General features: G+C 40.9%; 1 protein-coding gene across 3 annotated transcripts in view; it reads left to right on the top strand.

Moving 5' to 3' along the window:
- ARHGAP18 (Rho GTPase activating protein 18) overlaps window positions 1-23699 on the top strand; it is a 96006-nt gene that overhangs the window by 15354 nt on the left and 56953 nt on the right. Inside the window, exon 1 of one of the 3 annotated variants that reach the window (XM_066179207.1) lies at window positions 4051-4069. The exons of 1 other annotated variant lie outside the window; for it this stretch is intronic. Coding sequence is in view for 1 of the 2 variants with exons in the window: in XM_066179205.1 (XP_066035302.1) it covers window positions 11162-11241 (80 nt within the window). In the remaining variant the exon portion in view is untranslated. Of the gene's footprint in view, window positions 1-4050; window positions 4070-11046; window positions 11242-23699 lie in introns of those variants that run through there. One more of the 3 variants, XM_066179205.1, reaches the window with a different exon arrangement.

Consider the following 23699-nt stretch of genomic DNA (forward strand, 5'->3'; position numbering starts at 1 on the left):
AATACTGGTTGTCCTATAACTATCCCCCAGTGGGAAAAAAAACCCCAACAAAAAAATGAATCACAAGGAAAAAGCAATTTAAATATTTAAAATTGAAAATCTCTTATGAATTCAAAACCCAGACAGCAAACAATTAACTCATGGATCTATTTATTTGTTCCTCAGAAGAGAATTTACAAGCCCAAAGCCAGGCTGGTAGACCATCCAGCTCCAGCAGCACCAAGCCAGGAGACTGAAGTCTTGGTAGGAGCTACCCTGGTGCCCATTTCTCCTGCATCACCTCAGAGATGAGTGTAAAGGAGCCCAAGTGTTGCAGCAGATGCTGAGCTCACAGAACAGGAACTAGGGGCTGAAATATTAGTCCAGGAAAATCAGAGGAAGCTTAGTCTCTGACTCTGGTGGGATCATCATTTTGCTTCATGTGCTCTGGCAGCAGAAAAGCTGCAGTGTTCTACTGCCCTGTCATTTATAACCTCATTTCCCAAATCTTTTTCAGCCTTTGATGAAGTAAGGCTACCTTCTTCACAAACCTTGATTATCTCAGCTGTGAAATGATAACTTCCTGTTCTACAATGTAGGCATTTACCTTATAATTTATCAATTTGCCTTTTGTCTATTCATCAATCCTTATCATCTGTTGCCTTAAGAAGAGAATCTCAAATAATCTATGGTAATGCCTATTAGGCAATAAGAAAATTTGGAGTGCTGATCATTGTATATATACATATATGGGCAATGAAGGAGAAAAAAACATTTGTATAATAGTTGAAGTTTACTTGTTTGTGGCCTGTGTGCTGGTTTTGCCATGCTTCTGGTTTGTCCTTCACCTGCAGCTTGAGAAAAGCAAAACACAGTAGGATTTTCATATGAGTACTACCTGATTGTTCCTAACCAGCTACCCTAACAGCAATGTGATTTTATGATATTTATCAATAACTCTTATAATTCTGAGAAAATTGTAAAGCCTTTTGGAGTGGAGGTACTTGTGTATAGTTGAAGCTTTTGTACGTCAGCCCACAGGTGATAAAAAATCCTACAGATTATTATCCCCTTGTACTTCTTTAAGATGTTCCAATACACAGGTAAAATAACTAGGATCTAAATCCCCTCAAGAATATAAGAACTCATGGTATTAGAGGTATCTTCTTCGTAGTATTTTCTACCACATTGCATTGTCATTCATGCTTGCATACAAGGTGAGTTCCCTTCTCAGTGAGAATTTGTGAAATACTCGAATTACTGAAAGTGCTCACTTCTTCTATTTCAGTTTTAAAGATGGTAGAAAATGTGCTTGGAAAAAGCACGCTTTGGTGAAACCAGAACTTTATGCAGCTGATTTATTATACTGGGATTGTTAAAATGCATAATTAGTGATAAAGGGATGTTAGTCTGGCTGGAAATTATGTGCCCCTTCAAAAATGTTGCTTTTCATTAACACAAAATTCAATCCTCCTCTCCTTGCCTCTGCCTGTCTCTCATTCACAGTATATAAAGTAGTACGGCACTGTCTTCAATGGTCAAAAAAAAGATAGAAAAGAGATGCTGATGATTCTTTAATATTTTAAATAATTTGTCCCATGATAAGAGATAGATGGAGTCATCTAAATTCTGAGATGGGAATATTACTGACCACCTTATAGTGCCTTCTGCCAAATGGTTTTTATATTTAGTAAAAAATACTCTGCTCAAAGGAGGCAATTGTCCCACTCTGCTCTACACTTACCCTGAACACTGTGTATAGTTTTGGGCACCATAATATAAAAAAAGATATTAAACTATTAGAGAGCATCCAAAGGAGAGCCATGAGGATGGTGAAGGGCCCTGAGGGGAATCTATATGAGGAGGGCTGAGGTCACTGTTCAGCCTGGAGGAGACTGAGGGAAGACCTCATTGTGGTCTGCAACATCTTCATGGGGGGAAGAGGAGGGGCAGGCACTGATCTCTTCTCTGTGGTGATCGGTGACAGGACCAGAGGGAATGGCCTGAAGTTGTGTCAGGGGAGGTTTAGGTTAGTTATCAGGAGAAGGTTTTTCACCCAGAGGATGGTTGAGCACTAAACAGGCTCCCCAGGGAAAGGGGGAGATAGGATATAAGGGATAGTATTCCCTGAATCTGGGAATTGCTTTCTGTCCCTGAGAGAAATGGATTCTTCCACTGATGCAAGTTAGTAGCACTTCTCCCATTGATTTTCAAGTGCCAAGATGTAACCAGGGGCAGCCAAGAGCTGCAGATGGTCTTTCTCATCAAAGACCAAACACCAATGCAGCTGTACATTGTTACTGCTCACTCTGACTCCACTTCCCTATGGCAGCCATATGACTTGGAACCATTCCCTGGGTACTCTTCCCTCTTGCAGGATACACGTGTGCATCCTACTCTGCAAACCACCCCCAGTTTTCCGGATGGTTTTGTGTCATTCACTACTGTTCTGATTTTGCTTGTGACCATATTAATTTCTCCCAGTGATCCTATAATTGTCTTTGATATATTGAAATTTCAGGAGACTTAGTCATAGATGTCCCCATAATATTTATGTTTACATATACGTAAATTTGCATTGCTTTCCACATATGCATTCTCATTTAAAAGTTGCTTCAGCTTCCCTCTTTTTTTTCATTTCTGGACATATGGTGAACAGTATTGTACACAGCGTGAGTTATTAAATAGTAAGATACTACAGTAAATGAAAGTTAATCTAACCACTATAACATAAATACAGTTTTTTAGGTGTGAATGTCTTCCAAGTGAACTGCAAATGTTATGTTTTTCCTGCAGAAACTACACTATGATATCTTGATGTAGGCAAATGTTCAAGTTTAGCCTTCTGTAACTCCAGCAATTGCTTCCAAAATACACAGTGGTACAGTGGCAGTATATTCTTGCCTTGTAATTCTGCAGCTCAGTCTGAACCTTGCTCTACAAACCTATCACAATTTCTTTGCAATCAAAGATAAGCAAATTTGTGCAAATTTATTAAATCGAGTCACTTGTGACTGTCACAAATGTCAGAGCTATTTTACACACAAGATGTCAAAAAAACCATTTTGTTGTATGAAATGAGCCTGGTAAGCTCATGAAATAGGCAAGACAAGCAAGAATGTGGGAACTTCCATTCCTTCTTTCTGATTTGTCTATGATACTTGCAAACATGGTTTTAAAAGATATTGTCCCATTAAGATGGTGTATCTTAAACTGTAGTCGGGACCTCAAAAATGGTTAAAGTATGGTGGCCTTCTTTTGGATTTTAAATTTCTGGAAAATGCTGTTCTGAGTTGTTATGAACCATTTTTAAAATCCATAATGAATTCAGAACATTGTTTCCATTCAAAATACAAAAATAAGACTGACATCTCGAAATATTCTGTACTATTTACTGGAAATTTACAGAAATACTCTGTAAATATTCAGTGGCTGAATTTGATTGCAGTGTAAAATGTGAGAGAAAGAAACACTTTTCTAATATTTGTTTGGGATGAAAGAAGATGATGCAAAATGAATATTTTTGTCAGCAAGAAAGAACTAAGAATATTTTGCATTGTGTTAACTTGAAGTTTTAGTGGTATTCTTCAACCCTTAAAGACAAGTGGTTTTCTTTCTCACAGCCCATGACTCGTGCAATTGTTCCTTTTCTTGTTCTGAAGCATTTCTCCTCGGTGCATAATGACATTTCTGGATAGCTCTGGCTTGCTCATCTTAGGATTGTGTCACAATTTTCATGAGCTTTTCTGACTGACTAAACTCTCCTCCTTTGTGGCTGCTCTATTTTATTTCACCAGATGTTTTTGTGCTACAACTTCAGCTGTGATCAAATCTGCAGGCAACAGCAAAATTAGAAGGGCAAGGAAGCGAAGAGCTCCCAGTCAATGTGCCGACTGACTTAGTTAACACATGTGGGAAAGAGCATGGTTTCAACTTCCTAGCCCGATGCAGACTGAAAAAAACTCTCCCAGACCCCACTGAAGCCTGATCTGAGATGGGGGGTGAGGATGGTGGCAAGTGACACAGACCCTGAACCCAAGCGATGGATATGGTCTGTCTGTAAAGCAACAAATCATACATTTATTTCCAGGTATGTTCTCTGCACTTGCTAGCACCCCCTCTATCTTTCTTGATGAAACTACAGTTGACGAGTAAATCAATTGTTACATCCCAAATACTGCATAGAGGGGTCTATTTTGTGACCTAAAGAAGAAGAGAGGGAGGAGTTGTTAGCTACTGGAGTCTTCTCCATTCCTGCCTCTTCAGTGGGTTTGGTGTTGGTTGCAATGTCCAAGAGAAGAGACAAACCCAGGATTTCTGGCCTTGATGACAGCAGCCTCTCACCAACAGAGAGATGCTCCCTTTCATTCAGAAGCATAGTACATATCCCTGAGAAGACATTTCAGAAGGAGCTTCCTCTGTGCTTTGATGTGCAAGCTGTTCAGCAAGTCTGCTCCAAATGTATTAGACAATGCATGATGTTCAGATCAGTCTCACCAATGTGAGATGCAGCCATGTGAAAAGCTGATGTTTTCCACAATACTGTCAAGAAAGTATCTGTGATGTACAAGGGCCCTATTGCTCTACAGAGTTCAGGGTCCTCATGCTCAAGAAAGATCAGTTCAAATTGAAACAGATGCAGAAAGAGTCAACAAGAAGTCAGAAGAATGGAAGATCTCCCTCTGAAAGAAAACCAGAAGTGTGTTTTACCCAGAAAAATAAACTCTTTTTTAAGAGTTATAGAGCTGACTTGCTTAAATATAAAACATGATTGAACAGAAAAACGAGATACCATTCTCCAAACTTTTTATTTTATCTATCTTTATTTCATTTTTCTATGCTAGTAGAGTATCTACCTCTGCAGTGAATCCATTCCGTGTGCACCACATTTAGGTAATACTTTGGGGGAATTAAGAAGGGGCAAGGTGATTATATTCTGAAAATAATTAAGGTGTTATTTTAAAAAATATTAAAATATAATACAAAATAAAGGTATTATGAAAGCATCTTTTCATAATTAGTGGCATATGTGAAGTAACGGTTTATAAAATCAAAGTTGTATCAGAGGTAGTTCAAGAAAAAGGGGTCATTCAGAGTTACTAATGAAAATCCCTTAGTCTCCAACACTCATGCTGACTACCCCTTTCCCAAAGTGGCATGAAACATCAGTGTGGTATTCAGTTTTCCTTGAAAACTCAGTTTTCCTATACCTCATGTGGAGATGCTATAGAGTGCACTAGATTTATCATATGTTCTCTATGACTGTGGATGCAGAAATCCATGGCATTTTATCCCTATTAAATCATGCAGCAAATGAAAGTAAATCTAGTGATGTATCAGGAAATAATTTTCTGCATTTTTGGTACCTTTCAATGTAATTGAACATATGGTGAATAATTCTCATAAACAGCTAGATATTATTAGCTCTGTTATATGGATTCCCTGTTGCAGGGAAAGGGAAGCAAGAATTGATATGAGGGTTTGTGCAAGGTCACACTACAAATAGACGTGGATAAATCACTTCTACAGAAACAGATATACCTCTCTGGGTAAAATTCAGCAGCTGTCTGACCATGAGCAAAAACATAAGGTAGATGAGATCCTCAGCCTCTCAATCCCTGTGCTGTGATTTACTCAAGGGAAGCAGATGGGCAGCAATGGGCAAGATCTGAATTTCTCCAGAGAAAGCATTGAAGAAAAACCAAACAGGATAAAACAGAATAAATTCACGTGCTCATTAGTCTTCATATGGATAATCTCAAAAGCAGCACTGGTAGTTACTGTTTCACCTTTTGCAAAGTCATGGAATTAAAAATTACCGAGGCAGCCACCAGAGTGCACCAGATACATTCTAGAGCAACTCGCAAGAAAAGCGAACAACCTAAGAACTGTTACTCCTTTTTCTTGCGGTCTTCTTTTGTTTTTGTTACGGGAAATGAATCAGCTCTTTAAATATGTGTGTGGAGGCAGTGAGGAAGGAGGTGAAGATTCAGAAAGCAAGGAAGGCATCACTGCTTTCTGTGTACACGTGTGACTTCATCCCCACCTTTTCCATTCGGGGATGTGTAAGATCGTCTGAAACACCTTCTACATCATCAGTACTGTACATTTTGACATACTGACTATTCCACATTGTGTATGCCATATGGTCCACATTGTACCTGAACATTGCTTCTTCCATATTTTGAAGGGCAACATAAAAGCATTAAAGGTGAAGTTTACCAGACAGATGTGCACATCTTCATCTGACCTACTCATGTAGTCAGCCTTTCCAGTCAGTGGAAATAAATGGACAATTCTGGCACAGGATTCATCTTCATGTGCTAAAGTGGAGGTCTAACAGAGGACAGAGGATTTTACCCTCTAAAAGATAATTTCTTTCACGGACTTCCAAGGGAATATAAAATCAGTTGCATAGATCTAGACATCAAGAGGTAAATACCTGTAATCTACATTTTTGTATTATTCCTAGCGCTGATTATTAACACCTGCAGAACACTCTTCATGTATGTTGTTCTTTAGGTAGTTGAGCACAGCAATACATAAAATGCAAAGCTTAATAAGGGTTAGATTTCATCTTACAGTACACAAACAACATTCCATTTCATGTATTTTCTGGCTGCTGGCTGGAACCCTGGAAATATAATTTGGACAATAGAAGTGCTGCCATTTTATTTCAGTGTGAATTACATGAGTGAGCTGGTGAGACATTTTCTGCTCAGTTTAAAATCCATCTGAACAAATGCTGGAATAGATAACAGAAGGGAAAAGTTGAAACTCTCCTGCATTAAAAAGTATGCTTTGAAAGTCCCGTTGTACTTTTACCTTAGCACTGCAGTGGTTGTCAAAATGCTCTTGAACAGGGGGATTTCTAGACCTCAGCAGGAACAAATCCATCTACTGCCATTGAAGTCAGCCTGTGAATTTAAATTTGTCAGCTGACCTGGTACTACTTCCTCTAGCCAATTCTTCTCAGTGGGTTGCATTTTTACCTGCTGATTAACATATCATTAGCAACTGGAGTGTGAAAGATCACCTAGCACATATTTTAAAAGAATAATAATATATTTATACAAAATATGAAAACCAGTGTGATTTCTTTTTTTATTTGGGAAAATTTTAAAAATGAAAATAAATCGCTCTGCAGTGAAGAGTCAAAAGCACATGTTGAACACATGCATATTCAAACCCTGTAAAGCAGCGATGAAGGATGGCACCGCTGAGAAGTTCTCTTTTTAGCAGTTGTTTTGTAAAGAGAGCACTAGGCATGAGAATGCTGCATGGTCTGCTTGGCTTTGGTGACTGACTATATTGAGTGTAAAGGCAGTGCATGACATCTTAATCTAAATATTTAAACTCTTTGAAGGAGTCTTGGATTCTGTAGCGAGATAGACTTGATTTGTAATCTCCTTTCTCAATGATATCCTCATTTTAGAACATAAACCTATAAGCCTCACTTGGTGCATTCTTACTTAGCTGATTATAGAGTTATAGAACAGTTTGAGTTGGAAGTGACCTTAAAGGTGATGTAATTCCAAACCTCCTGCCATCAACAGGGATGCCAGTCACTAGATCAAGTCCCTCAGGGCCCCATCCAACTTGGCCTTGAACACTTCCAAAGATGGGGCAGCTACAAGCTCTCTGGGCAACCTGTTCAGTGCTTCACCACCCTCTGAATAATGATTTTCTTCTTAACATCTAATCAAAATATCCGTGCTTTCTCTTTAAAACCATCATCCCTTGTCCTGTCTCTATCTGCCTATATGAAAAGTCCCTCTCCCTATTTTTAAAAGCCTCTTTAAGGTACTGGAAGGCCTCACTAAAGGTCTCCCCAAAGCTTTCTCTTCTCTATTCTCTCTTACTTTCTAAGTAAGTATGCCTGGATCTTATTAGGAATAAAAATATTCACTGCAAACTCGGGAATTAATAACTATTTAGTCAGAGTTAGGCAGAAGATATACCAGTGGAAGAGAGTAGTGATATTTCTGTCAGTTTACAGCAATCATACACCTGAAAGTCAAAATTATCTGTCTGTGTCAAGTGCAAATTAGGAATCATTTAATGAAAGAAAACCTTGCTGGTGTTATGCTGTCATAACAGGACAAGTTCGATCTTATCAAGTAGATGAAAAAGTGTGTCTAGAGTTAGCTCCTAAATTCACTTCTATGTTTGAAGTGCGTCATAATGAAGACTGATGTAAGAAGGGAATCAAGATCTCTTGTGGTTTTATCACTAATTTAATCCCTAGTCTCGTTTTCAGAAAGACTTTTTTTTCTTTCTAGCTCCTTTTCTCACTTTACTTGTTACATGCTTATAAAAGCTTTCTTACTTCTTACTCTCCAGTTGACTGGTACAAAGTCATTCAGGGTTTTGCCTTAATCTCCCCCTCCACCCCAAACAGGGCAGGTTCTTCCCTTTCTCCATTTGCAGCAAAATTGTCTTTTGAGCAGCCCCTAGTGACACCACGTTGACTACATCTTATTTCTTCATTCTTCTTTTTACAGCGAGGCTGCAGCATGCTGTGGTGTGCCTTAATTATGATGTATTTTAAGATGCTTATTGAAGAAAAAGCAGTTTACATATCTGTTCTTACAGCACCTTATATATATTTAGTTTGGGCAAAGGACTTTGGAAAGCACTCATTAGACATGGAATGCTCTAAATATTTTACTTTTATTTCTGGTTTAGTTTAGTTATTTTTTTAAAGGAAGTTTTATAACTAAGTGGGGTATTTGGCATGCAACCAGTTAGCTGAAGCTTTAGACAAGGCCAGGTCCTAAAGACCCTGGTATTTACATTTAGTTCTTCTGGTTTAGTTTAAAAGAAAAAAAAATGTGTCCTTCAGAAAATAATCTTGCATTCTGCATATGCCGTTTAATAATTAACCACATGTGCATTTAAAGAGCCAAATGCACCAGCAGATAGGAGTGCTAACATATGTTAATAGGATGTTTTCTCACCTCAGGCTGATGTATTTCAGTGTGAGCTGTGAAAACAGAAGAGCCTTGTTTGCATGCTTGTGTGAGAAGTTAGGCTAATTTTTGCCTTTGGGACATAGCCTGAGATGTAGAGAGAATGCAATACCTTTGCAGAGGGAGTGCAGTGAAATCTTGTCACAGTCATATGTTTTGCAGTGGTTTCATGTCCTTGTTTTTGTGAGTGTGTAGGTACATGCAGACAATTTGTCTCAGAGCTTTTGGTGCATACTGCTAGTTAAACTGTTGTAACCATAGTACTAAGCTATCGCTGAAGCTGCACTGAAGCTGTGCCTTCTCTTTTACCCATTCCCTTTGCAGAAGGAGAACATCTGTGGAGATAAGACAGCCTCTTCCCTAGGCATTGTAAATATTAAAAATCAAAGAATCACATTGTTAAAAATTGACCTACTCCTTTTTCTACTTTATATGCATAGTGTATCTGTTGGTACTAATGTTTTTTTAATAAATTGGGTTTTCAAAATTTCATGTGAAAATTTTGATTAAAAAATAGCAATACAAAAAATATTTTAACCAAAATGTCTTGGCTAGCTGCCTACAGATAAAACATCCAAGAAACCATGTAAAAGCCAGGTTTTATCAAAACCCACCCCCCTTTCAATAGTTTATATGAATTTAAAACTAAGGCAGCACGCTACCCTCAGGTGTGTGAAAAATGAAAAGGCAACTCTGTGATGGTTGGCCTATTGAACAATATCCAAGTTTTCCTGTGCTTGTAATGTTGGGACTCTTCTCAAAATTTAATGGTGACTTTACCCCTTTTAAAGAAATCAGGACTTCCTGTTTAGCACTGTAGAAGTCCGTCATCAATGGCAAAATTCAGTTATTCTGACTATGATCCCTCCAAAGTCACCAGCTATAAGTATCAAGGACTTTAGAGGACAAACTGATCTTGCTCAAACATGACCAGAAGTTCTGCCTCTTGGCTTCTCTGCTGGGACAGACTTTATAGTAGCTGTAGGACAAGATTTCTGTGCTGCTCCTGCATGGCAGCTCTGCAGTGCAGAACAGCTGCACGGAAAACTGCGTGGTCCATCCACAACCTTGCATGCAGTGTTCCAGTTTAGATTCTAAAAGAGTGAAGGTTCAGAACTCTATACCCACGCACTTCAAGAACACCTCACAGAGCCTAGCCCTGAACTTTGCAGATTTTAACTGCAAGCAAAGCAGTTGCATGCTTTGTTTTTAAAAGGAAAAAAAAAGTAAACAGAATGCAAATTACATTCATCTCAACTGAAGTTGATCCATTCACTTACAGAACAAACTGATAATAATTCAGACAAATGACATGCATATGTGAACAAATTACAGACATAAATAGCTTATGTGCATTTACATGTTGCCATGGAAAAAGCGAAACAGGTTTGGGTGTTGTGTTACAGGTGTTGCCTACCAATTCAAAGCTAATAACAAGGCAGTGAGCAGCATCTCTGTGCCGAGGCACAGAGGAGGCTTTGCCCACCATAAAGCCGACCCAATGCTGCGCTCCTCTGGCTGTCAGTGCTTGATAGGGCGTGACCTTGCAGCTCATGGCGGCTTGTTTAAGGCCCAGCAGCTCGGAGGGAGCTCACTCAGGAGTGTCCTTACTTGACATTATTCAAGTAATTTTTGTGATTTTTGTTAGGAGAGCTTGTCGTTAAAGAAAAATACAAACTTTTTTTAGTATGTATGAAAAGTTAAAGCAATCACGGAATACTGTTGCGATCCAGTGAAATGGATAACGTAAAAGAAACGCTGAACGAATTTTTTTTTTCTTATTGCCGTGCCGCACTTGCCACACGGCAGCCTCGGGGCGCAGCCATTCGCCCGTGGCAGCTGACTGGGTGCCGAAAGGGCAGCGACTTTTCTTGAATTGACTGATTTCTCAGCGACACCGTCGCACAAGCTGCAGCCTGCCCGGAGGACGCTGGTTTCCCACACCCCGCAGCATGAGGAAGCGCACAGAGCTGTAACGCGGGCACGGCACGACGCGGACACGGCTCCCGGGAGCCGCTCGGTCCCGCCGGCCGCGCCCGTGGGGCTCCCGAGCTGGGAGGAGGGGCACGGCCCGGCCGGCCGCAGGAAGCGCTGCCGTCACCCGGCCCTGCCCCGCCGCGCTGCCGGCAGGAGGCTGGGCCGCGCCGGGCCGTAGCCGGGCCGCCCCGCTCCGCCTCGGTGTCTCCAGAAGGGATGCGGCGGCGAGCGCCATGAGCTGGCGGTCCGGCTCCCGCGGCGTGGTCCTCACCGCCTACCACCCCAGCGGCGGGGCCGGGGACGCCCCCGGCGGGTGAGTGGAGATGCGGGCGGGCGGGCGGGAAGGAGGGCGCTGCCCGCGGCAGGTGCGCTCGGCGGGGGCGGCTCCGGCTGCCGCGCCGCGGAGGAGGAGCGCAGCTGGCTCAGCGGGAACCTGTTGAGCGGCAGAGGGTGTTTTCTCCGGCCCCGGGGCTAAAGGGTTTGCCCGTTTTTGCGCTGTGTCCCGCAGCTCCCAAACGGTTTTTCTTTGGCTGGGTGGTTGGTTTGGGTCTTTTCTGCCCCTTTCTGTAATACGCTCCGCGCGCCGAGGAAACCGCAGGCGTTTTGCTGGTCTACCGAGTGCAAACAGAGCTGTTGTTAAGGCGTTTGTATCCAAGAACAGTCCCGTGGCCGCCCGGGTGTGTTGTCGGTGTTAAACCCGAGTGTTCTGGCCGGTGCGGTTTTAGGCTCGCAGCGGGGAGGGTTGGTGGGTCGCAGCGGTAACTCCTGTCGTGGTCTCGGGGGCGCAGGACCTCGGTGGTTTTGGGATCAGGCTGTCGGTGGGATGCTGTGTGTAGATTTTCCTATAATCTTGTGCTTTACTACTTTGTATCTTTGTAACTTGCCTTTTTTTTTTTTTTTTTTTTTTAATGTGATAAACGGTGGAAGGTGTCGGGAGTAACGAGACAAACTTTTTAAAGCATTTGTCATTGACACCGATAACGAACAAGAAGTCTGTTTCGCATACATGAGGGCTGAGACCTCCTAGTACCTCACAGCACGTTTGACGTAGGCAGAAGTCACTGCTGGCTTTTCCATAACAGTGACCAGAGGGACTGCTATGTGAAGGACTGACTTTTTGCCTTTATGGCCCATTCAGTCTTGCCTCTTCCTTGCTGAAATTGTCAGCAGAGGTCCTATTGATAAAGATGGGACTTTTAATAATGCTGAGAAGCCAGCTGAAACTTGGAAGGTATTGAAACTTGCATGCTGTTTCCTTGTGTGCATAGGAAGAGCGCGTGTGATCAAAGAGGTAGTAGCCTGATTAAAGGAAGATGGAAGGCAATACAGTGGGTCACCCTGGACGAAACATAACAGATGCACTGTGACCTATCACACCGAGATACACACACAACAAAAGCAAGGACTGAACTGCCCCATGTTCGAACCACAAAGTTCTCTTTTGCTTGAGGTACTTCCTTCTCCATGACTAATGTTATTTATCAGCCCCACTTGATTTCCTAATGTCATCTTAGCTCTTCATCTATAAGGGATCTGCGGACCTGGCCGTTTTCAGTGGAATACAAAATATGTATATTTTTTCAAGAAATCACAATATCCGAACAACTTGTCTGTTATTGTTTGTGGTGTTTCTTTGCCTCTCATAATTCCCCCTCCCATGGAGGTGGAAGGATAAGTTAAAAAATGCTTTCCCTGCTCCTTGGGATAACTTCTGAGTAAGGATCTGTGTATCTGTAGACTGTTAGGATTGGTTCCCCTCTTTTTCCATGTAGCTGTCTGGATACACGGCTCTAAGCTGCAGACTCTTAGCCCCTAGAGGCTCAGGACACATGAGCACAGTCCCTCTCTGTGTCTTAAGAAACCTTTCTCCTGTGCTCCTGCCACACCATTAGGAGCAGCAATCTCATGAGATTCCAGCTCCTCTGCAGCTGCTTCTGCGGCCAGCCTGGGTAAACTGGGACATTACCAAGCAATTAATAGCGATCCTACACAAATTTTTCTGGTTTGAGATGAAGAGAAGGGGAAATAAATGGGAAAAGTGGTGTCATTTCCGTAATTATAGCAAACAAATGTGCATGTTTCAGTTGTGCAGAACAAAGGATTCCCTCAACTAGTTTGCTTGAATTCCACCACAGCAGTAGTACAGCTTTCCAGGCCATGCACATTTGCCACTGAGCTCATTAAATTAAAATCCTGAAGGATTCCTCTCTGCCTTTCTGTTGTGCCTTTCTAAATTTGAACCTTTGGTCTGTTTCTCCTGTTTTTATTAACCAGCATCTCAACTCTGTGGTTCTGGTTGACCCACTCCTTCCTGCCGTGCATTCCCAGTGTCTTCCCACTTCTGAAGTGAGAGAGATTGAGAGTATTTTCATGGGAATAGAGAGGGAGGGGAGTGGCCACTTTTGGTTCTCTTTTGGTCTTTTTGGAAACAAACAAACAAAACCTTCCTGAAATGTAGCATTTCTATGGGATTTCTTTCCCATCCGCTCCCTCCTTTATTCTAACTACTTTCCTTCTTTGTCAACATTCCCAAGACGTGCTGAGCAGCATTATAGAGATAATTCCCAAACCCATATAATTCTGAAATATTTTATCGAAATAAGTTCTTCCATTAGGCTCTCTGGTGTGTGCAAGTGGACCAGTTCTGCAGTTCAGATTTTGTATTTTTTTGCTGATGTGAAATTGAGCTTATTTTTGCCTTTTAATAAAATAACAAAATTAGAACAACTTTAAAGATCCAGGTTAGCATCTTGGTACTAATTTAAAAACTATGTAAATTTTAACAGGGATCAGAATATTAGGAAGCCAATGTACTATGGTACCAGCTGTAATGAAACAGCCCTTTTGGGAAGATTAATAGAGAAATGATGTTGAATTTTTTTTTTTCATAGGCATTCAAAGCAGTGCATGTTAGAAATTGCTTTATCTTTGGGGGGAAGTGTGACACTGGTACATCCTGGAAAAAGCAATACGTTGGCTGTGCTCCAAACAAAGTGACATGGTAGGAAAGAAAGAGTTATACTTCCTACCCATTTTTTTTCCTTCAGGCATATGAGAACTCTTGCTTCACAAGACTTAAAGTTTTACTGATCTAATAGATTGTTGAGCTACTTGTCTGTTCTAGGCCCTATTCTATTTTTGGCCCTTTAAAGGCACAATGAGTCTGTGAAATACTTTTTTGGAAAGGCTTACCTTACTAATGGTTCAGTAGGCTAAAATCTACAACAGCCTTAGTGTGATTACTTCCAAGTTTATCAATTTAGGAATATTGCCTTAACAGTAGTGATGCATAAAATAGCATTAGAGCTGCTGTCTTTGCCACAGAGAAATTTATTTTGTATTTTGCTATAAAGTAGCAGTTAAAGGATTATCTTCATGTGGTGTAGATACTGGTTGTGGATGATTTCTGTGGTCTACCTAAATATTTGTCTTAAAAACTTTACTGGAGAAATCAAAAAGGCAGGATACACAGTATCAAATTCAATTTTAATAACTGCTATGTTTCCCATATTGCCTTAATTAAAAAAAAATTAAAAACTTGCTTACTTTCAGGTTTTAGCCTGTTGGATTCAGTATTGCCCTATTGGCTGTCATGCTGATTGCATTTTGGTGTCATCTCCTTTTCTTCATGATATCCATGCACAAAATTTTAAATAATTTCTGTCTTTCTGTGTGGGCTGGGGGAACCAAGAGTGAATCAGATAGGTTTCAGTCCAGAACTGTTTCATTGAATGACCGTGGGTATGTTACCCTCACACATGTGAAATCCAAACCTGTAAGCATAGGTTTCCAGTGCCATTTAGGTTCCTCAGGAATTTTACCCCATCTACTTTGGCAGAAAGCACCACAGGTCCTGTGTCCTATTTGCCAGCCACATATAGGTGTTTCAGGTAACAACGTTCTCCTCATATGGCTCTGTGGGCTTACCCTCAGGCAATCAGATACCATCCAGAGAGTCTTCTACAGGGCTGTTTCTGTCCTGAAGAGTGAGTGAATGTGTGTGTGTATGCAAACACATGTATGTAAAAATGGTTTTTGAATGTGGTTGTAAGGTTGAGACCAAGCCTGGAGTATTCAGTGCATGAGGAATAGATTTATAACAAGTGAATGCATGCCGTGTGCGTGCAGAAGTAACTGAACTGCACCAACACACCAGTGCATGAGACAAATAAACTTCTGCAGCATGGCATTTTCAAGAGCCAAGCCTAAACTGCAAACTGAGTAGTAGATAAATGATTCTGAATGTGTTTGCCACTGGAGGTAGAGTGGCTTTCCTCTCCATACCTCTCTCCTATTTGGGATGTTGCTATTCCATGCTGTCTCCTGTGCTGCACCAGCTTGTCATGTGACAACCTCCCTGTATCTCTTTCCAGTGAGTCACTGTGCTTGCTCACCAGCATGTGCACTTGTGCTGCCACTTCAGTGCACTGCATTAACTTACATTGGAAGACCAATTTCAGTTTTGAAGCTTTGCAAGCCAGTGTCTTTGGTCTCCCAAAGACCCTGTAAATCTTCGTATTGCTGATAATTTAAGAAAGACTCCAAAGTTTCACGGAGCCTAGGACATGGCTCTTCCTCCTCAGGGGGCTCTGCAGTTCTATGCATTCTTCCTTCATTGCCTTTTTAAAATCTTGCATTTGGTTTGCTGATACTCACTTGCAAATGAGAGCAATGAGTTGACTTTCCCTGAGATGGAACTAAACCCCGGGCCAGTTCTGGAAAAGAGTGTTGTTAGAGGGAGGATTGTTGCTGCCTCAGGTCTCCTCTTTCGAGTGTCACCTGCTATTCAGGGCCTGCAGCCCCTGAGCTTTACCGTCCTGCTTTGTTACTGAATCTACCAGTCTCTGAGAGATACCAGCTGAAGCTTGGGTCTGTGTGGCAGTGAAACCAGGCAGTCCCAGCTGGGGTTTGTTGTAGAGAAGTGCCCCTTTTTGTGGGTCACTATATAAGTCTGCATAAACAAAAGTATTTAATTTTATATAGCTTTGTAAAAATGGGCTTTACAGACTTAGTAGTAGTAGCATGCATTCGCTCTGGGGACAAGTGAAGGACATAAAATATTTGGTGTTTTCAACAGACAGCTATGGTCTAAATCACTCACTGGATGTTTGGTCTCTTAGTAGGAAACCCAAATGTCCTTTGAGCATCGAGAAATTATAAAGACTTCTGCTGTGAATTGCCCACAAGTTACGATTTTTTTGAACATTGACCATAATAGACATTGCAGATCACACATACAAGTGGAGTTTATTCTTTCCTTACTGGAATAATCTGCCTCGTTCTTTGTTCAAATGTTTGCTCAGTTTAATCTGAAGTCTTAATAGTTTGTATTCTTCTCCTTAAGCCAAGAAAAAATCTAGTAGTAAGCGTGAAATCAGCTTTTTTTCAAGGTCATTTTCCATCGCCTTTATGTCAGAGAGAAAAGTTCTCATTTCTTTCCCCTTCTTTTCCTACCAGTGACTCACTCTGGAACTGAAAATCAGTGAAATCCAGCATAAAGGAGTAAAGTATTGTGAGGGTTACATATAATACTCAGTGTACCAGCAGCAAACTCACAAGCTGATTACTCACAACTGCCTTAAGTTGATGGAGCATTTTGCAATTCCATTTGCAGTCTGCTTGTACAGAAGGGATTCCAGGTCCCTGCCGCCGTCATCACAGCAATTGCTCCTAAACCCTGTTTAGGGGATAGGCGTACTTTCATGATGCCAGTATGTGGATGGCTCAACACAGTACCTTCCATGTGTTGCTCTGCTTCTATAAAAGCAGAAAGAACTATCTGCAGAGCAAAGATCTATCCCACTGCAGCTGACTTTGAGCACAGTCTTCATCTGAATGCATTAGAAAAATCTTTCCTGCCTTGGGTTTGCCTGCTAGTTTGAACAAAGCTCATTGTCCAGTGCTTACCAACATCTTCAGGTAGAGCTGAGAGGCAACAAGGCACGAAGTTGCATTATTTTGAATTGCTTTTGTGTCTTTTGTACTTCATGCATGTATAAATATGGAGTATATGGCAGACCCTTAATGATGTGTGTTGCTTGGTTACTGATGTATTAATCCCAGCAACTTGGTTTACTGACAGCAAGATGTGGTATCCCAACATTTCCTGCTTCCTTGATTCTGGGTGCCTGCTTCATGGTGTTCCCCATCCTACAGTTTGCACCTTATTTCTCCTTTGAATTTATCTTGCTCCTGCCTTTGGTTCTTGCTTTGTCTCGCCACCCCATGAAAAAGCCCTCCTAGTGCCTGTTACCTTTGGTCGGCTTTCCACTCGATTTTATCTTGGTGGGCAGAGCAAATGACTCTCTTTGAGCCTTTGTTTCTTCAGTCTGAAAATCCTTTTTGTGACACTTCAGCCATTTATCATCTGTCTTTACATTTGCCCTCCTGCTTTGCTTCTCCTTCACCCCCCAGCATGAATTACATGCACTGCTTCAGTGTCAGTCTTGTGAGTGTCACCAAGACAGGTAAAATCACTTCCTTGCTGCTGATTCCCACTTTAGCCAATTGTATGTACTGCAGTCATGTCATCTTGTTTTTCTAAGAATCTTGATGGAACTCCCTTCAATTTGCATGTCATTTTTGAGTCCTAGATCTGCTGAAGCTCTTTCAGTGCAGTCCTCATTCTGCTGATATGGTCACTGTTTCTTGCACTTAGACATTCATTCAGCATCTGTCAGGATGATAAAACAACATTATTTCAACAAGCTCAGTTCGGTAGGTGACTTAAATTATTTTATATTGTGGGTGTAGGTTTGATTCAATGTCCTTCACTGTCAGGGCAAACTATTGAGTTCTATTTTGTGTCAGACATATCCTTAAATAGATGCAAACAAGAGTAACTGTGCTCAATCAATAGGGAGACATGCCATAAAAGAGGAAAATCAGAAAATCCTGTGTATAGGCTTCCTTTTTTTTTAATAACATGCAGAGTATGAGATGTCACGGTTGTCTGACTTTTAGGAATGGGAAACTTCTGTGTATTTTAATTATGGGCTTTCTCTTTTTTTGCTTGACTGTTTATAAATCTGGATGATACTGAGCATAATGCAATATATTACTAGATGTGATGTTATAAACTTGTAGACTTTATGCAAAACTGGAATGGACCTGGTCAGCAAAGTGCCAGAAAAGCTGTGTAAATCTGAACTCCAGTGTTCTAAGTGTGGCATAGTGGAACAGTTAATGGTTTCTCTAAGCTCTTTCTCTTTGGTGAGCAGAATTGTTAAATTCGGTTTTGAGTCAAACTAATGGCATTTTGAGTCTGCTGATATTGGCACTAGATTAAAAAAGTTATAAACTATTATTATTGCCAATATTTTACTCTTGTTTTGTTACTGTTACTAGTGAAGCAGGAGCTGAAATCTGTAAGGCTTTAAAAGGTTACTCATACATGTTTAGGTAACATTTGCAGTGCCAGCACCCTTCTCTATTGTTAGTGCTTTTTTTCACTGGAGCTACTAAGAGTGTGGGGTTTTTTTTGTCTCTGGAACGCTACAGCTGAAGGGAGGCCGTAATTACAGTAAGTGATACAGCAAGGTCCCTGCTGTGAGTGGTGTTGCTGATTTGGCTGTGCATGACTCACTGTCTGTCATTCCAGATTCCTCAGTAAATCTGCTTTGCCAGGAGAAGAAGAAATACCCTGCTTATAAGCTTTGAGTACTTGCAGTGTGCCAACAAGCTATTTTGTGAGGGCTGCTGGTTTTGCAATGAACCTACCTCTGCCTTGGAGTTGTGGTTTCAAAATAATAATGTTCAGGCAGGGAATTTAGATACTTACAGCCAAATAAATTGGCAAAAACAAAAAAAGGGGGGAGGGTATTATTTCTTAGTATTTGGATGTGTAAAAAATAGACAGACTTGATTAATTCCTTAAGTACAATTTTAGCCATCATTTTCTGAGGTATATTTCTGATGACATAGTGAGCAGTGTACGGGATGAGCACTTCTGCACTCCCAAAAAAGTAATGAACTTATGCTTTGGGTTATTGTTTTGGGCTAGCTGTCTTGTATTACAGCAGAATAAAAGCATGCAGAGATATCGTTATCTACCTGGTCATATTTTCATGTGAGGGTAAGCTGCTCAATATTCTCTCTTGTTCTGTGACTGTTCTCTGCTCTTCCTGATATGGCATCCCAATCCTGTTAGACTAGAAATGCTTTCTAGTTAATTTCAGACGTTTTATCTGTCATCTTTCTACAGCAGCCTTCTTTCCTAGTGAGGCTTCTTAGGCAAGAAGATAACAATAAAAATTTGTTAAAATGTTTCCTCCACAAGGCCCCCATTATGCTTGGGGAACTTAAAATGGTTTGAGGTGAAGTATTTGCGGTAAAGTGTTTGAGGAGGAGCAAATCTGAGTGTTTTTAGCATACCTAGAGTAGTGGTTGAAGGTAGAGCATACATGACAAAGCAACAAAGTAAGAATAGCATTGTCTTTAACTATAATAGATAAATACCTTGTCATGCCTACTCAATGCCCAACTGCAGCCGAACAGTTAGCAAGTTTTGCTTGATTTGGCACCAGTACTAATCTTCAATTTATCGCTCCTCCAACTCCTTTTTTTCTTCCTGTCCCGCAGTCCCTAAACCACCCTGACAGCTTTTACTCTGGCTTTGGGAAGCCAAATGTTTGAATTCATATCCCTGAAAAACGGGAAAATAATTAGGATGAAGTGTGGAATTGTTTGGTTAATGTTTAGCAGTACATGCTTAGTGAGGTACATTGCTCAGTTTTTAGTGGTTTCATCAGCTGATGGTTTCTAGCAGATTTTTATGTAGTAGTTAGAACAACAGTGGGACTCAAGGGCACTGATGTATCACCTCTATCAGAAATTCTTTGCCTTTAATAAAATACAACAGCAAGGTCGAGGAGTATACTGTATCCAGAGATAACAGGGAGCTTTGCTCCAGATTGAAAAAGGGCAAGGTTATATTTTAGCTGCACAAATAAAGCAAAAAGTTCTTGTAGGCTTGAGTTAGCCCAAGAATTCATGTAATAGTTATAATTATAGCTTGTGATTATGAATCTGTGGTTCCAGATACAGAGCAGGAGGCTTGGAACAAGAAGCTTTGGCTACTGAAGAGAGAGGAAGCCCTGTCACTGCTGTCACACACACACAGCTGTGGCTCAGTGGCCTGTCACAGCAGGACACCAGAGCCATGGTTACCACAGGCCAGTGGAAGATGCTTTCTTTCTCAGCAGTTGCTAAGAAGATGAGAGGTCCTACAGATCCATAGTGTACCTTCTGAAGCTTCTCAGCCTGCTTGTCTTTGCCACAGCTAGATAAGGGAATGCTGATAATGGTGTTATCTTTGTGAGAGTAGTCATCAGCATCATTATAACTCCATCCAGAGTGTAGGTTTCAATGTCCTTCTAAACTCATGGGGGTGGCTTGCCTGTGTTACCTTTTCCTGAGAAGCCTGTATTTCAGGTAGTTTTGAGACTCCTCATGTTCTGTTGAAAAGAGGTAATATTTGGTGAAACTTTTTCTTTCCTCTCAGAGTGTCTCCCTCCTAATGCTTGTTCTGAACCAAGCAGAAGCTTTGATGTGCAGGTCAGGGTTATAGTAGCTTGAGATGGGTGCTGAAAAGAGTGGGGAACACCACTGAAAGTAGAGTTTCTTTACTTCTCCCACTTACACCTTCCTAATATTTTTATTACCCTGACATTGGCATTTCTGAGTTGACTAAAGTAGGTTGAGCTGGATTAACAAAAAAGTCAAGAGAAAGCAATGTTTTTTGCAAGTGTTGTTTTTGGGCAGATTAGTTCCTTAATCTAACTCAGCAAGTTACTGCATCAGTGATGTGTTGGCACAAGGGGAGTGAAGGGAGCTCATAGGAAAGGGGGGTTTGACAGAATCCTCTGGCAGTAGCTTACATCTGTGCCAGCTTAATGTGATCGCTGTGGGGCTGTGATTTGACAAGTTAACACATAAAAATGAGTCCTAGTAGTGGCCATGGCCACATCCTCTGAGAGGCTCATCTGAAATAATTTTGCTCCATTGGTTCAGTTTTGTTGAAAGGATATTTGATGGCTTAACTTTGTACTGGCGGGTTTTTAGTCAGTTCAGGTACGACTTGTCCTTTAATAACCGCTCTAAAACTGGTGTAAGTTTCATCTCCAGCTCATTTAGTCCTGACTCATGCTGTTCAGTGATTCAGTCATGTGCACGGCCTCTGCCTGCAAAAGGCAGGCTGTGATGTGAGAACAGATCCTCGGAATCCAAGTGTGTTGCACTGCAGGGAACACCTGCACTCCTCCTGCAGAGCTGCTGATAACTTTCCTTTCCCTCATTGTCTGCACGTGTCACCGTGCAGCCTGCCTCACCAAAAGAAACAAAAGCCCAGTTTGGATTCCCACAGACTTTAATGAAGTAAATAAAAGTGCAGTTTCTAAATTATGGTTGGTCATCCACTGATAAGCTCTTGAAAGAAACTGTGCTTTGTTTAAACACACCTTTCTTTGCTCTGAACTTTGCACTAGAGGGATTGCTTTGGTTTCTTAGTGCCAAGGTAGTGCATGAAATCAGTATTGGGAATGAGAAGTATAATCAGAATAGCTTGCATGATTTCCTCTAACTTTGAATTTCAGTAATATTTTCTGGTTTAAGAGTAAAAAAGACTAAGATATTAAATATCCAGGACATTTTACAAATATAAATTTTACAAATATAAATTGATAATATTCTGTACTAATGAAAATGTCCAAGCATCTGTCCAGTATCTGTCTTCCCTTTTCTGACAAGGGTATTTACACTGTGATGCTTGTTCTCCTTTGAGCTGAAAGCTAAGAAAGGGTCTGTATTTGTTTGAACTCCTTACTGTTCATGGTACATACAAGAACAAACCAACACAGAATCTTTTTTCTTCTAATAAGTAGGAGCTGCTTATGAAAGTTTATGGGAAACGATGAGCTTCATGCTGTGAAAGCTGGTATTTGGCACTTTGGACCTGAAATTAGAAAACAGCTTATGAAGATGTATGGTATTAAAATTTGTGTGATTTGTCACAGTGTTTAGGTTTTTTTTGGTCTTGCTTGAGTTTTTGGAGAGATTGTTTCAGAAAGGTTTGTCATCCTGTATTAGGGAGTATAAGGAAAATATTAACTTACATATTTTTTTCTCATGTCTGTTTGCAGAACTATTTGATATAGATCTCAGTAAACACAGAACTCTGTGTAGTTTGTTAAAATTTCTCTTATTTTCAAATATATGTGTAAACTTAATCTCTGACATTCAGATTAGGCATAAATTGAGTTTTGGTTGTATGATTTTGGAGAAGTTGGTAAGTGAGATCAGGTTAGTTAGCAGGTGAGAGCTAGGGTGAAAAAATGCATCTGGAGCCAGACTGATCAGCACAGGGCTGTGCCAGCAAGAACTGGGGCATGGGACAGGATGGAATGAAATGAAATGGGATGACCAAGCACCCAGCATAAGCAGCCTCAAATGACAGTTTTTTCAAACCTTTCAAACTGAGTACTGTAATCTCAGCTTGTGTGTAAAAGTTTGTAGGAGCGTGGAGCCAGCTTCTTGGCTGTCTTTTAGCAACAGGAGTGTTCCTTCCAGTATGAATGCTGGGTTTCCTCCTGGAAAAGAGATTCCTGGGCTGTGCTGGCTGGTGGCACCTCTCTGCTGCACTGTGCTCAGGCTGTAGCCCAGCACCAGTGCCACCCCATCAGAGAGCTGTGTAGCTGGATTCATATGAGTTTGAGCTTAGGCTGAGAAACCTTCCCTTCATCCAACCTTGGTCTTGAGCTTTTTGATTTCATTTTTCCCCCATGTGTGGGCAGAGTGTGGACACAGGTGTACAACCTCTGATTCAGGACAAGGTTGGTGCCTTTTTTTTATTGTGCTCTCTTGTGTTAGACTCCTGAGGTTTTTTGAGCCCCTATCTCTTTCTCACCCTCCACATTTTGTCACATAAATATAAAAATGTATAAAGTATAAAAAAGCATAAAAATGTAAATCAATTTTGATCCAAAGGAGCTTCAATAGTTAACGAAACATTTCTCCAGGTAGATTATCTTGCACAAATTACCAGGAAAAGATACTGCTCTTATTAAATAGAGTAATCAAGGTTACATCTGCTGTCCTGGTTTCAGATGGGAGAGAGTTAATTTTCCTCTTAGTGGCTGGCACAGTCCTGTGTTTTAGAATCAGTATAAGAATAATGCCAATAACACACTGATGTTTTAGTTGTTGCTCAGTAGTGCTTACTGTAAGTCAAGGGCTTTTCCGTTTCCTGTGCTCTGCCAGTGAGCAGGTGAGTAAGAAGCCAGGAGAGAGCAAGGCCAGGACACCTGACCTGAACTGGACAAAGGGATATTCCATACCACAGAGTGTCATGTTCAGTATATGAACTGGGAGGAGCTGGCCAGGAGGGGCTGATCACTGCTCAGGCATGGGCTGGGCATTGGTCAGGGGGTGGTGATCAACTGCATTGTGCATCACTTGTGTTTTCCATTGTGGTTTTACTCCATTACACCACCACACTGTTGACATGAGAAGGTACTCTCTGTTTCTATTTCATTTGACATTACCTTACTTTTGAAGGACTCTGGAATTGCTAAACATGTTTTGTACTTTTCCCTTTTTTTTAAAAATTCATTACTTATTTTTTAATTGAACGATACATTTATGCCAGTATAGTCTTTGCATCATTATAGAATGATTTTCTGTCTGGTGTTAAGAAGTTTTTGTCATTGGCCTGTAGTTTAAATTATAGCAAGATTCTTCTGAAGACTGTTGAAATTGATCTGAGTCAAAATATTA

The sequence above is a fragment of the Chamaea fasciata genome, unplaced genomic scaffold (assembly GCF_029207755.1).
Source record: "Chamaea fasciata isolate MVZ Bird 193981 ecotype frontalis unplaced genomic scaffold, bChaFas1.0.hap1 SCAF_3, whole genome shotgun sequence".
In the NCBI taxonomy this organism is placed as follows: Eukaryota; Metazoa; Chordata; class Aves; order Passeriformes; family Sylviidae; genus Chamaea; species Chamaea fasciata.